The sequence below is a fragment of the Macrotis lagotis genome, chromosome 6 (genome assembly GCF_037893015.1).
Source record: "Macrotis lagotis isolate mMagLag1 chromosome 6, bilby.v1.9.chrom.fasta, whole genome shotgun sequence".
NCBI lineage: Eukaryota > Metazoa > Chordata > Mammalia > Peramelemorphia > Peramelidae > Macrotis > Macrotis lagotis.
In genome coordinates this window covers 128,420,706-128,435,511 of record NC_133663.1, presented here as the reverse complement: position 1 = coordinate 128,435,511, position 14,806 = coordinate 128,420,706, and the positions used below count along the sequence as shown (strand labels likewise).

The following is a 14,806-nucleotide window of genomic DNA, read 5'->3' as shown; positions in this document are numbered from 1 at the left end:
GGAACTGAAGTGAAGAGGCCTTCCAAGTTATTCAAACTATCCAGTGGACATGGGGATTGGGGGAGAGGATGGTGAAAAAGACTGAAAAGTCAAAGCTGACTTTGAAGTTGGAACCTAGGAGGAATTAGGATAATGTTGGTGAGTAGAAAGTAATAGGAAAATTAAATTAGGAGGAGGGGAGGGTATAGGGAAGGAAAAGAATAAGTTGTTTAGAAATGGTAAGGGTTTTTTTTTTGTTTGTTTGTTTTAGGTTTTTGCAAGGCAATGGGGGTTAAGTGGCTTGCCCAAAGGCCACAAGCCAGGTAATTATTAAGTGCCTGAGGCCAGATTTGAATTCAGGTACTCCTGACTCCAGGGCCAGTGCTCTATCCACTTCACCACCTAGCCACCTAGAAATCATAAGTTTTAAGATTTCTATAAGCATTCAGTTTAAAATGTTCAACAGACAATGGGAAATGTGGGTCTAAAAGTCAGGTGGTCAGAGCTTGAATAAAAGATCTAGAAACCATTTGCTTAGAAATGATTATTGAATCCAAGAAAACTGATGAGATCAGGTGAAATGGTATGGAGTAAGAAGAGGACTGAAGATAAAGGCTCTATACCATTTCACCTCCAGAACAAAATACTAATCATCAACTAGCATTTAAAACCATTCACAATTTGGCTCTCACCTTCCTTTCTAGCCTCACTAAACTTTTTCCTCTTTATGAAGTCTCCATTTCAACCAAACTAACCTATTTGCTTTCCTCTGAACTCAACTAGCTCTTGACTCTATTTGTCTGCATGAGCTCTTCCCATGCTCAGATCTTTCCTTCCTCACCGCTCTTTAAATTTCTAGCTTCTTTTAAGGCTCAGTATGATCCATCTCCTGTTAACCTTTTCCCCCGCATTTTGTTTTTTCATGGACTCTCTACTTCTATCTCTACATCCTCTATGATCTTTTTCATTTTGTCCTTTAAAACCCAGGGCTTTGAACACAGTAAACATTCAATAAATACCTGACAGATTAGGTTAGATTAAACATGCTGCAGAATTGTTTAGAGTTAATCATCAGCCAAATAACTCAATGCCTGTGTGACATGGCAACTCAAAAAACTAATGAAATCCTAGGTTATATTAGTGAAACTATGTTTACATCAAGAAAGGTAATAATCCCATGATAGTCAAATCCTACCTGGCATTACCATGTTCAGTTCTGGACAGAGCATGTAGAGGGACAGTAACAGAAAAGATCTGAGAATAGAACCTGAATGGTGAAGAGACTCAAGTTATATTATTTGAGGACTATATAAAGGAAATATGAATGATCATATTGAAAAGAAGACTTACAAGAGGTCTTCAAATATATTAGGGACCATGTGTGGAAAATAACATATTTGGGAGAGGACTTGAGTTGGGAAAGGATCTTAAAGAGAGGACCCAACTTGATTTGGGAGAGGACCTTAAGAATCTATCAAGTCCAACCCAAACATTCCCTCTGCCATTCTTAAAGGTGTTATATACTAGGTAACTAAAACACAGAAATTATAAGAAGCAGATATAAGTAAGAATTTTATAACAATTAAGAACTGCCTTGAAACACAACAGAATGAACTGTAGGTAACTCCTTGGCCCTGGAAAGATCTAAGATTAGCTCTTAAGAGACTAGATTCCTACATGAATGGGTGGTTGATTTAAGGGGTCTATATTATCTCTTCCAATATAAATGCTTCATAGTAACTCTTCTGTTGCCCAAATGATTAACATCAAGTAGGCAAGAATAAGCAGCTGTTCTTCATCCATACTAAATTCTTAGATTGAATGTTAATGTATCAGTGGGAGCATTCCCTATCATTGTAGCAGATCACATCTCATTCTTTTTTCCTTATCTTACAACAACTCCTCACCCAATGTACTGGTTCTGACTTATAAAAATTATCTTACGGGGGCAACTGAATACTAGGTTTGCCTACTGTCTTTGATTTTTCCTATGTCTGGTCAGTTCTTTTTTTTTTTTTGGTCAAATATGTTCTTTGTTATATCTTTAATGCCATTTCTTGCATGCAAGTCATTGTTTGCAAAAAGCTGTAGTCTACTTACTTACACCCATCATACATCTTTCTACTTCCCTTATGGTCACAAGAAGCACTGATTCTTCTGAAATCTATGATATTTTTATGACAAACAGTCACAGAGATCCACAGTGTTTCATGATGGACATAAAGCATCACCAGAGGAATATTGGCATTAAAGAGATGAACTTTTGTAGTAGCAAACAGTTTGGGATAATTGGAAGTCCTACAAAATTTCTCAAAAGTGGTCCTACCTAATCTCTTCCCACTCAATTCTGGTCGCCAGTTCATAGACCAAAACAATTAATATAATTTCATCTTGTAAACAGGAATATGTGGAGAACCTTACCACTGATAGAGAATTCTTCTACTTGGAATCTTAAGGACCAATGGTGATGTGTGTCTCCCTCCTCTTGACAGAGTGGTGTTGGACTATAGGTGCAGAATGAGGCATACTGTAAGTAATAGCCAATGTGCCCTGCTTAGCTTATAAGAGTTCAGAAGCAATGGCGATATAGGAAATTAAATATTTTCTCTTAATTATCTGGACTCAAAGCAATATCTTATTAATAACCATGATATTCATCATGGTTGAATTTGTCTCCCAGTTTAATGCTTCACTTGATAACAGTTAACATTAATAGTACTGTTGATCAAGTTTTCCTTGTAACCATATTTTTAATGTAATTTTGTAAAATTGTATGTGGGTGGAGAAAACACCCTGTTTTAGGACATAATGGGCAAAAAGAACACAATTCTCTGAACATAGTGAGGCTGCATATTGTTCTACCCAACCAAATACTTTAAAAAAAATCAACAAACAAAAAACATATCTGTCAGTGAGTTATATGATTATGGCCTGTTATCTATGAGGGTCTTTTATATACTTATTCATTACAGATACATTTTGAAAGTTTTTTTAGAAACAGGAAAGCATAATTATGGGTAATAACTGAAATCAACTGACCCATCTTTTTTGGGTAAAAGTACAATTTGTAATTTTTTTCTCTTCTTCTAGAATCTCTCCTTTCTTAGGAAATCTTAAAATTCAATGGTCCCTAAATAATGTCAAAACCAAGATGGACTTCTACTGCATGGAATGTGATCCTTTCTTCAATTTAATCTGATGTAACTAAATTCAATTGGAATTAAGTTGATTATTTTGATAATGAAATAAATCACTGGTAGATGTTTTAGTTCTTATTTGTTTGCTATGTTCTTGTTAAATCTATAAATGCTGAGGATTATCTAGCATTGTTAGATCTTTACCCAAGTTTTCATCTCAAGTCTCTTCAATGTTTTCTATAGTACTGCTTGCTATCTTCCCTCCTCCTTATTCTCCTCCATAAAAGAAATGATACTCTAAATGGGTACTGCCTTTGTTTGTCAAATTTTTTTACTTGGCATGGGGATTGAATATCTTCAGGCTAAGATGATCTCTGGACACTTTTGGTCTCTGTTGTGATAATTTTGTATTAGTTCAATTTCTCTAAGAAATAGTGATGGACTCAATTATTTTTATCTATTTCTTAATGGGGGGGGGGGAATCACTAGATTAGGGCAGTAGTTCCATATAGTATGAAATTCTTCTACATTAAGGGGGCAGTGTTTCAACCTGACTTTTAAAGAAATCCTTGAAAAGCTCCGAAGGTATTCAGATTATTCCCAACAATTAATCACTTATCTTCATAGAGGGTACTTAAAGTAACATTACTGGAAGAAATTTATATCAACATTTATTCATGGAATTTCAAATTATTGGAAGAAATTTTTCAAGCACATAAAGGATGCTTGTAAAGACCTTATACGGTGCCAGGCTAATAACAAGTAAGGGGTTACAAAAACTCAAATTTAGCCTTACTGTCAGGGAAAAAATTCTTAACAACCAGAAATGTGCAGATGTGGAATGAGTTTCCTGAAGAGAATGGACCTCTATCTTCCTTGGAGGTCTTTAAGTAGAGGCTGAATGATGGTACATTATTATAATGAGCTTTCCTTTAATGTATAGATTCTAAATGGCCAACTTTCAAACTGTGTGAAATATTTTTAGCTTGTCTTCAAATTCTTTTCCCTTCACTGTTTTTTTCACCCTACTTGGTGATTTATATTGACTTATTATTTAGCAATTCTATTCTTTATTTTCTGAACTATTTATGACTTTATATTGGTTCCATTTGTCAACTATTAATCAAATAAAATATATTCCTCTGGACTTGTTATTTAAATGTGATTATGGGGTGGCTAGGTGGCGCAGTGGATAAAGCATCAGCCCTGGAGTCAGGAGTACCTGAGTTCAAATCTGGCCTCAAAACACTTAAAAATTACCTAGTCATGTGGCCTTGGGCAAGCCACTTAACCCCACTGCCTTTCAAAAACTAAAAATAAATTAAAAATAAATTAAAAAAATAAATGAGATTACACATATTATATAGAGTAAAGGGAAAATAAGAACTTTTAAATGCCTAGAAGAATGAGAAATGATGACTTTGAAAAATAAATGAATGAATAAAATTATTATTTTTATCTAAAAAATTTGTATTTATAGTTAATCTAGGTAATTATGAACTACTTTCTGATTTTAAAGAAGTATATTTTTCAAAATACTGAATTAAATTAGAAAAATTAAGGTTCAAAGTTGAAATAAGTAAAATTAGAACCATGGAAAAGAAAAAGAAAACTTTCCTACAGTGTATACATGATCACCAGCCAAAAAAAAAAATTGGAAAAAGAGAAATATGGGATAAAAGTCAAAATATACAAAATACCAACATATATTTCATGGAAAGGTTGAATAATGGCAAAATTTTTCCCTGACATTTCTCAGTTAATAAAATTAGAATGCCCAGAAACTCAAAAGATTTCTTGGAAGACATTATTTGTAGACATTTAAAATTTTGTCATTAATTTACCACTATATTAAGCTAAAAATCCACTACTCATATAATGTGTCAACAATCTACTCAAACTTACTATCATCATGGCGGCCAAATTAACTTCTGACAACTCATTTTTATAATTTTATAACCTCCCTCTCCCTTGCAATAAGATTCTCATTTATTCCCAGTAAAATTCAGTTTCTTGATCTTCCTATAGATCTCTTATCACTCTCAAATCCAGAAGTGGAGGAAAATAGGAAGGGCATAAAAATTACCAGTTTTACCTCTCTTTCTATTCCTGAAGCAAATCATTGTGTATAAGAATTATTTCTGGCAAAGTCTGTAGGGGACATCTGATGTAATGCACCTGTGTATTTTCTTTTAAAGTAAATAGTAATTTAAAGCAATGATTCATTTCTATTTTCAAAACCATGAGACTGGCAAGAGGCTCCTGATCTTTTCTATGACAAGAGACTAGAATTATCTAAAAAAGGAGACACAATATCAATGAAGAAAACTGCTGCTATATTAACTTTTCATAACCTCAACTGATCAATCCACGAGCATGCTATATTTCACAAAGTAGAACTGATTATTATATTAACACACAAATGTAGAAATTTGTGAAAGTGGAAACTAGATTGGTTCTAGTCCCCATTCACTTGCCCTAAACTAAGTTTGAATTTTCCTCTTTCTGTTGCCATAAAATGGCATCTGTACACTTTGCAAATATTCAGTCACACAAACTCTACATAGGGAGAGAAAAGAAGTCAAAAAAGGAGAACTGTAAGAATTAGAAAAAAAGGAAAACTAATGTATTTTTACCCTGTTTGAAATGAAACAAAATTAAAGTCATCAAAAAGAAATACTAACTTTTCAATCTCATCTAAAAGTCCTAGATGGCACAGAATGTAAAAACAAAATAATAATGAAGGAAAACAAAGATACATAGACCATTTCAGTTCCTGACAAACTGACCTATAATAGTAACAATTTAAATTATATATGACACTTTTCATCAAAGTTCTATTTATTGTTCCATCTGTCTCCCTCAGGGTAATTAGGAACTAAAAAAACCATTTAATTGTATGTTGACTATTTTTCTTCCTAAACATCATTCTTTGCTTCTAAGAGAAGAAAAAAACAAATACTTTAAAAAAGTAACTTGAGAACTTCTGAAGCTATCTCCTCAATAATTTGGAAAAAAAATGCGACTTTTACAAAAACTCAATTCATCTATAAATCTGTTTATCAATTTTTGACTTAAGTGATCATGGAACATGCTTTATAACTTTTAATTAACAAAAAAATGGCTTAAGTACCTCAAACACAAAAATTACTTGAGTAAAATGAAATTGAATGTAAATAATACTGGTATATCTAATTATTTTCACCACTGATACAGATCTCATGTTCCAGACTCTTCCTTCCCTCTACCCCCATTCACTTCAGAAACACAAATTCCTTGAGAACAGGCATTATATAGTGTCTAGGATATAGTAAGTACTTGATAAAAGCTTCACTGCCAAAAAAAAGTTTACCCTAGAATCAAGTAAAAAAGAATAACAATACAAATTGGCATTTACTCAGTATCTAACCAATAAAATTAAATCGTAACTGCTGCAGTTTATTAAATATTAACTTATTTTCACTCAGTATTTTAGACGTTTAAAGATCATATCAGAGAAACATTTAGCTTTGGGTCAGCAGGTTAGAGCAGTAGACTCAGGATGACTGGAAATGGCCCTGAATGCAAGGAAATCAGGGTTAAATGAACTGCCCAAGGATGATCTTTAAATACATTTTAAATAATTTGGTTTAAAAAAACAATGTAAAGCCATACAATCTGAGGGTCTATTAATGACTTTCTGGAAGAAACTCTATCAAGTGCTAGTAAAGCTAAGTTACAACAACTGGCTCATTGCTATATGAGATTTTGTTCATTAAGTTTCCACAAATTCATAGTAGTACCTATGAGAGCTACTTCTCAAGACAAGGATATTTTGAAATCGGTGAATTCTAATACATTTAATTACTAACCACTTGTAGCCCTAGTTTTCTTACAAATATATCACTATATTTGTCATTTAGGTCAGGAGTAAATTCTTGAATCTTCATGAAACATCAATAAGTATTAAATATATAAAATTCCTGAGAAGATATACTAGAAAGGGCATAAGAACACAGAGATAGAGAACAAGAAATGCTATAAACAATTTCATGAATTATCACCTAACTACATAAATTAAGATAGTAGGAACTTGAAGGAAAGGTAGAAGATCTCCCTCATTTCACAAATAAGAAAGTGAGAACCAGAAAGATTCTGTGATTTATCTAAAGTTACAAGTAGTAAATGGCAAAGACAGGATTCAAAAACTTTAAGTTTGAGGTTCTTGCCAGTTCCACCATTCAACTTTTCTCTTAATGGATTTAAAAACCAATGAGGTGAAATTTAGCAAGGATAAATGCAAAGTCCTGAATTTCTGGATTTTTTTTAAATAACTGAATAACTTGCAATTACATTTTATAAAAGTAAATGAAACGCTCAGATACCTTGACCCAGTGGTTCCAATACTAGGAATATAAAGAGATTAAAGAAAGGCCTCCTGTACACCAAAATTATTCAAACCAGAATTTTGTTAGGTATTATTTTTGTCCTTCATTTTCAAAGAAGACCAAGACATCAGGGAGGTGGATGCCATGACGAGCACATGAACTGAATTTGTGTGAGGGAGTACTGTGCTAAGCCACCAGCCTCACTTCCTCCTCCAGAGTCATCTGGGCCCAGGGGGTCAGATATGAATCAGGATGACTGGAGATGGCCCTGATGCAAGGAAATCAGGGTTAAGTGACTTAAGGAAGGTCACACAGCTTGTATGAGTCAAGTATCTGAGGTAAGATTCGAACTCCCATCCTCCTGAATCCAAGACCAGTGATCTATATCCACTGTGCCACCCAGCTGCCTTGATGCATTTTGCTTAGTAAAAGAATTGAATATAATGTAGATGGCCCATCAACTCAGGACTGTATAAACAAATCATGATATATGAATATAATGAAATATTACACTATATTAAAAATATGGATTCAGAAGTGAGAAGACTACTATGAAGTGATAAGAATGATTATGATGATGATGATGATGTTTGTCCTCCATTTCTGAAGAAGACCATGGCATCAGGGAGGTGATGTCATGACAAACACATGAATTGGATTTGAGTTGGGGGGAGGGGGGTGCTGTTTGCTGTTCTAAAGTCACCAGACTCACTTTCTTTTCTGCCTATCTGGGTCCAGTGGCCAGATTCAATCAGGATGATTGGAGATGACCCTGGATATGAGGCAATCAGGATTAAGTGACTTGCCCAAAGTCACACACAATGACTGAGGCCAAATTTGAACTCAGGTCCTCCTGATTTCAGGGCCAGTGCTCTATCTATTGTACCTTTTAGCTGCACCATGAGGATGAAGAAAAACAACGCACATAATAATGTAAAAGGAGCAGGGAAAGCTGATAGAAGGGTCTGGAGCTGAAAATGGTATAATAATATTGAACAAGCTTAGTTTGGGGAAATTAATAATCATATAGCATTTACAATGTGCCAGGACCTGTACTAATTGCTATTAAAGTTATCTCATTATCATAAACCTGGAAGGATTTTATGGATGACGAAACAGCAGAGGTGTTGACATGCCCAGAGTCACATAGCTAGAGGTTCTCCTGCTCCTACTGCGCCACCTAGCTGCATCTGAAGTCACACATCCTTAGGGGAATGCTGGGGATGTAGAATATTGCACATTTAAATTTATATACTGTCAGACAAGACTGGAGTTATTCTTACTGAACTGCCTTTTTTTTCTCTTTATATTTTTGTGACAAGGAACACCTCAATAAATAGAGAGGATATTTTTGCAAGACAACAAATATAGTAAAAGACAGCAAAGACAAAAAGAGCAATATAACAGCTTTTTAAAAAAAAATCAGTAACAGAAATAAGATGAGAAAGATTTGGATGACAACATTTCTCGTGCTAAAATACACACATATATACATATATATGTATACACACACACACACACACACACACACACACACACACGAGACTTTTCATAGCCATATACTAATCCTAAGTTTATAACGTATTACAGTTACTAAAAAGCCTGATTTCCATTCATTTTAAATTTTGACTGTGGATTGCTCAACGGGTCCTCGTATCTGTGCAGTAAAACAAAAATAGTCTTCCAAGGAGACATAGACAAAGGTTACAGAGGATATAGAAAAGCAAAGATGTGTTGTGAAATGCATTGGAGGTAAACTGAAAGAATAAATCAGAAAACTCCACAGATGGTCTTCCAAATTTGAAACAAACAAACAAACAAAAACCTTACAATAGTAATTTTCAGATCAAGTGGGTTCTTATTTGAAAAATTTTAGATTGATCTCTGGACAGAATCCAGACAATTCAGAAAGAAAAGTGAATGAGAGCAGGAAAGGAATTAAAAAGTTAAAACATAGGCTGAAAGACCATATATTTTAAAATTATAGTCTTCTTCCCAATTCAATTATTTCAACTTTTAAAAACAAAATTGATGGCTGTTGAAATGCTTACTACTATTATAATGAAAATCCCTTCAATGGTCATGTTAAAAACTAGGAAGTATTTTGACTCAACATATTAGAAGAGAAATAATAACAACTATAATTTCTATAGCATTTTAAGGTTATCGTTAGAATAGAAATAGCCCTTTTGAGCCTCACTACAACCTCAAGAGGCAGATACTTTTATTATTACCATTTTATAAATAAGTAAACTGAGGCTGAGAGAGTCACAAATGACTTGCAAAGAGTTACAAAAGCTAGTAAGTATTCAAGGCTGGATTTGAATTTGGGTCTTCCTGACTTCATGATTAGTAGTCAAAAGTTACCACCTTTCTAAGCCTCAGTTTCCTAATCTGTAAAACAAGGATATTTGTACTACTGATAGGATTACTTTAAGAGAAACATGTAGTGAAGTTTAAAATGCTTTGAAAATTGCCTGTCTGGGGCAGCTAGGTGGCACAGTGGATAGATCAAGCATCAGTCCTGGTGTCAGCAGGACCTGAGTTCAAATGCGGTTTCATACACTTAATAATTACCCAGCTGTATGACCTTAGGTAAGTCATTTAACCCCATTACCTTAAAAAAAAACTTTTTAAGTTGTCTGTCAGCATTATTATGTCTCTACCTTTAAGAGAGGATTAAAGTTTAAATTATGAGAATTTTCATTCCAGATCAAAGATCATCTCTCAACAACGATTAGGTTTTGAGAGTTGTAAAAAAAAAACTACAAAAATGATTTCAATTTAATAAACATTCTTCTTAATAATCTTAAAAATTATCAATCAGTTCTATTTCCACATCAAAGCACTCTAGTCAGTATAGATTTCACCTCCTAATTTTGCACACATTATGATCAACCCCTTGAGTCACTGGACAAATACACTGCTTTTTCGCAATGTAAGTCTCAGAGACAACAGCACTGAGCAACTACAGCTGCAGTAATTCATGTTAAAGTGTTCAAAATTATAATTAATATCATACTAGTGGAATATGATATTTCCTGTTTATATAAAATGTGAATCAGATTTTGATTATTCATGAAATGAATATTAAACAGGGAAATTACAAACATTAGGAAACTTCATGTCATTGTAGTGAACAGTGCTGGGTCTGGAGTAAGGAGGAGCTGAGTTTAAATTTGGCTTCAATAAAACTGGCTCTGTGACCCTGAGGCAAGTCACTTAATCTCCATTTGTCTCACTTATCCACCAGGACTTCTGTGAGATTCAAATTAGACAATATTTATAAAGAACTTAGTACAATGCTTGCTATATAGTAAGCACTACATAAATGCTAGCTATTATTATTTATTCAAAGATAATAACCAATAATTGAAATATTTCAACTTAGATTATTACTGAAAGGACCTGACCACACAATGCTCAGTCAAGCTTATTTAAAAGAAACCAAAATTTTAAATTTTACCAAAAATGTTTTATAAACTTACCTTCAAGAGATAAAAGTTGTAGCTCTAAAATAACAGTTATGCAAAATCAGCATTTTTAAAATTTTTCCTTTGTGAATGCAATAGCCTAATAACTAAAGCTCCAATTTAATAGTATTTTGAAAACAAAGTCACCTAAAAAATGGTTCTATATAGCTTATTGGGAAGCTCCCGGTTTTAAAAAGCTAATCCTCTATCCTGATTTTTATCTCTAGGCCAATGACTAGTTTACTACTTAATTATTTCAGACATGAACACAATTTATAAGTGTAAGACTGGAACATACTATCTACTATGGAATATTTTAAGGGGGAAAATAAATTAGTTTACACACACACACACACACACACACACACACACATATACATATTAAAATGGCAACAGGATATTTAATAACCCACTCTTAAGGCTTATTTTAACCATTTTTAACATGTGGTACAACTTTCTTCATATTATTCTCATTCCTCTCTAAATTACAATCATAAATACCAAATTTCCAGTACCACATTTCTTTGGCCTTGTTTTTTACTAAATTTAAGAGACAGCTATATTAAGCTCAAGTCTAGCATAATACTTTCTGTCTCCAACTCACTTGACTTATTATTTCTTAATGAAATCACATTCTTCTCTGCTTCCCCTCATCCTAACTTTCTGCCTGTTCTCCTACCACAGGACCCCAGGCTATGGAGCTGGACAGGACTTTAAAGATCATCTATTCCAACCCTGTCATTTTATAAATAAGTGCAGTGAGACTCCACTAGGTAAAGAGACTTGAGAGGGAGTGTGTGTGTGTGTGTGTGTGACAGCAGAAAGACTGAAGGATCTGGAGTCCAGTTGACAAGTGTATGTTAAACATCTATTGGGTGTCAGGCTCTGATATGCGCTCTGTCACCCCTGGGTAAGTTACTTGACCTCTCTGCATCAACCTTTCTTCATCTGTAAAACAGGGACACCCAACAGTTATTCTGAGGATACATGTGCTTTTTCAAACCTTACAGCACTGTGTAAAGCACTACTTAAATAGTCATTGTTATTACTGACCTAAGTCATACAGCAAATAAGGTGCAGGAATGAGAGATATTAGGTCATCAAAAGCCTCCACAGTTATTTTTGTGGTAATTTCACAAATAACAGAAGATGAATTCTGAATAACACATTTTGATATGAGGTTCCTGACCAAAGAGGCTAGTCTTTGTCATAATCTTTCAGTAATAATCAGGGCACCACCCACCCACCCAGAGGAGAGCTTCATATTCCTATTTCTTCCCCAAAATAACTTTTCCACTTTCTAATATCAGATAAAGCAATGTTTGTAGTGAAATCAGCACCAGATTGGAAGACAGGAGAAATCTTGCATTCAAATTCTGGTTCCCCTACTTATCAGACTAGATCAAACACTTGGGCTCTTAGCCTCAGTTTCCACATGTGTAAAATGGTGATAAATGACTTTACAAGGTGGTTGTGAGGATAAAAATTAAATAAGATACAAAAATCACTTTGTACCTTCTGTATACTTTTACCTACTGAAAACTCCCTATCACTGCATAAATGTCAGCTCTTATTACTAAGGCAGGGTTTTATTTTCTGAGTAATACATTGAAATTTTTTTTGGCTTATCACTGATTATTCAGTGCCACATTCTAATTATCTATATTCCCAAACCCTTAATAATAATGACATTTATATAGCATTTTATGGTTTGTGAAATGTTTCATATAAATTAACTCATTTAAGCTTTAAAAGTGAGATAAAGATAATATGAACCCAGTATTTAAATATTATGAACCCTATTTTTAGGGATAAGGAAACTAAAGTGGTCTTGGTCCCAGTAATTATAAGAAAAAGGGATCCAAATGCAAATCTCTTCTGATTCCCAGATCAGCACTCTTTCCACTACACCATACTGCCTTCTTGGTCAAAAATCCTTTTAGTATTTTATTACATTTAGAGTTATTCACTACAATGAGAAATAACACATTAGGACGTCATCTATTCTAACTTGTTTTCTCTAGTAATAAGGATACCAAGACCAAGGGAGGAAAAGTGAGTTCTCTAGGGTCACAATGCTAGTTCTTGGGAGAACTGAGCTCAAGATGATAGAATAGGGGACAGATACTATAAGCTGTAGCAGATAGGTAAACAAAGGGAAGGAGAACCAGTTGAAATAATAAAAGCTAGCTAAGCTGGGACTCTAAGTCCAGCTTTGTATGCAATGGATGGATCTGCTTCATAATAACACCCAAAAGTGATAATCCCAGCTCAATCTGAAAACCACCCAACTATGGCACACACCTCAACATGGCAGTCCATTTGACTTTCAGGTGGCTTTAATTGTTGAAGAACGTTTTCTAATGAGTTGAAATTTGCCTCCCAGTAACTTCCACTCTTCGGTCCCAGTTCTGACCCCTAGAAACAAACAGAAGTCTAATCCCTCTTCCATATGAAAGTCCTTGACAGTATATCTCTTTGACAGTGTGTGTGTGTGTGTGTGTGTGTATATCTTTCTCCCAAAACCCCAATCCCTCTCCTTCATCCTCCCTGCCCCCCAAGCCTTCATAAGACCATAGATTCAATTCTACAAAGGACCTCACAGTTAATCTCTTCTAACTGGCTCACCATTTGATAAGAAAGCTAAGGCCTCAAGAGGTAAAGCCATAACATAATAAATAATAGAGCAAAGATTTCCATCTAGCACTTAGCAGGGTGATTGATAAATAGTAGAAGCTAAACAAATGTTTATTCATTGATTAATTAATAACCCTTTTTTATAAAAAAAAATCCAGCATTCTTTCCACTTCACTGTCTTTTCTGGAATAAACATTACGAGTATCCTTAACTATTTCTCAAGACATTATTTTACGTTTTCTTGTCATCCTAAATTGTTCTTGATAACTTTGATTTTGACAATCTCCCTTCAAAAATTTGACACCCATTATTTCTAATAAATATTTTTTAATCTTTATAATGTCAAGGAAACCAGAATCAAACATAACACTCCAGTGCAGGAAAACTAGCCTCCATGATGGGGGACACACTAAACTTTTATCAATACTAAAACAATGCTAAGATTGCCTTAACACAATATGTCCAAGTTATGTGTACAAATAGACTAACTCTATGAGTCACCAACCAACTGCATATCAGGATGAAGCATTAATACAAATTCATCATTCATTAGTATTTTCCTGTGTGATTAGTTGGGCCAAACTCTCTTTATTGATTATACTTCTCACTTTGGAGTTCCTGCAGTATTGCAGTGTTGATGAAATCAGCACAATGTTATCTGTGAACAAGAGAATCTTTAAGACCTTAACATATAGAAGGAATCTTTCTTCATTCTGAACTCCAGTGACAAATATCTTTATCAAGCAAAGTACTCCCTCTTTTAAGACTCATTTGATATAACAATCAGAAAAAGTTATCTCTGTTGTTTTATCTTTCAAATGATCTTGTTTGATTCTGATATATATTTCTGAGAGATACCTGACCAAAGGAAAGCCTTTATAGTATTATATTGTTCTACCAAATTGGATACTTTTTAACAGCAAATAATAAAAAAAGCAGAATAGGATCTAATCTAATGGACAATGTATGGTCCTAGAATTGAATCAGAAGAAAAATGCATATTAGACTGCCTTTAAGACATTTGATATTTCTGTTAATGAACAAAAGTTTCTCTCAGAAATGAAAGTCAAGGTCCACTGAAGCTATATGGTTGCAAATTGGGAAATACTAGTTTAGGATTACTGAAAAGGCAATGTAGAGGGTAAAGAGATCATTAACTATACAGATTCTCAATGAAGGATTGCACAGAAGTGGCACAAAGGGTATTATCAGA

At 34.0% G+C, this 14,806-nt stretch overlaps 1 protein-coding gene and 1 long non-coding RNA gene across 7 annotated transcripts in view; one reads left to right on the top strand and one right to left on the bottom strand.

Moving 5' to 3' along the window:
• The window catches only part of LOC141491171 (uncharacterized), a 46,758-nt gene extending 42,556 nt beyond the window's left edge, over window positions 1–4,202 (top strand). The window contains exons 5-6 of the long non-coding RNA XR_012469504.1: window positions 2,381–2,508; window positions 3,070–4,202. This is a non-coding gene — a long non-coding RNA (uncharacterized LOC141491171). The remainder of the gene's footprint in view (window positions 1–2,380; window positions 2,509–3,069) is intronic.
• UCHL3 (ubiquitin C-terminal hydrolase L3) overlaps window positions 1–14,806 on the bottom strand; it is a 130,086-nt gene that overhangs the window by 32,289 nt on the left and 82,991 nt on the right. Inside the window, exon 6 of one of the 6 annotated variants that reach the window (XM_074191823.1) lies at window positions 4,651–13,374. The exons of the other annotated variants lie outside the window; for them this stretch is intronic. Coding sequence (XP_074047924.1) covers window positions 13,228–13,374 — 147 coding nt within the window. The 3' untranslated portion in view covers window positions 4,651–13,227. Of the gene's footprint in view, window positions 1–4,650; window positions 13,375–14,806 lie in introns of those variants that run through there. 6 annotated transcript variants of the gene reach the window in all.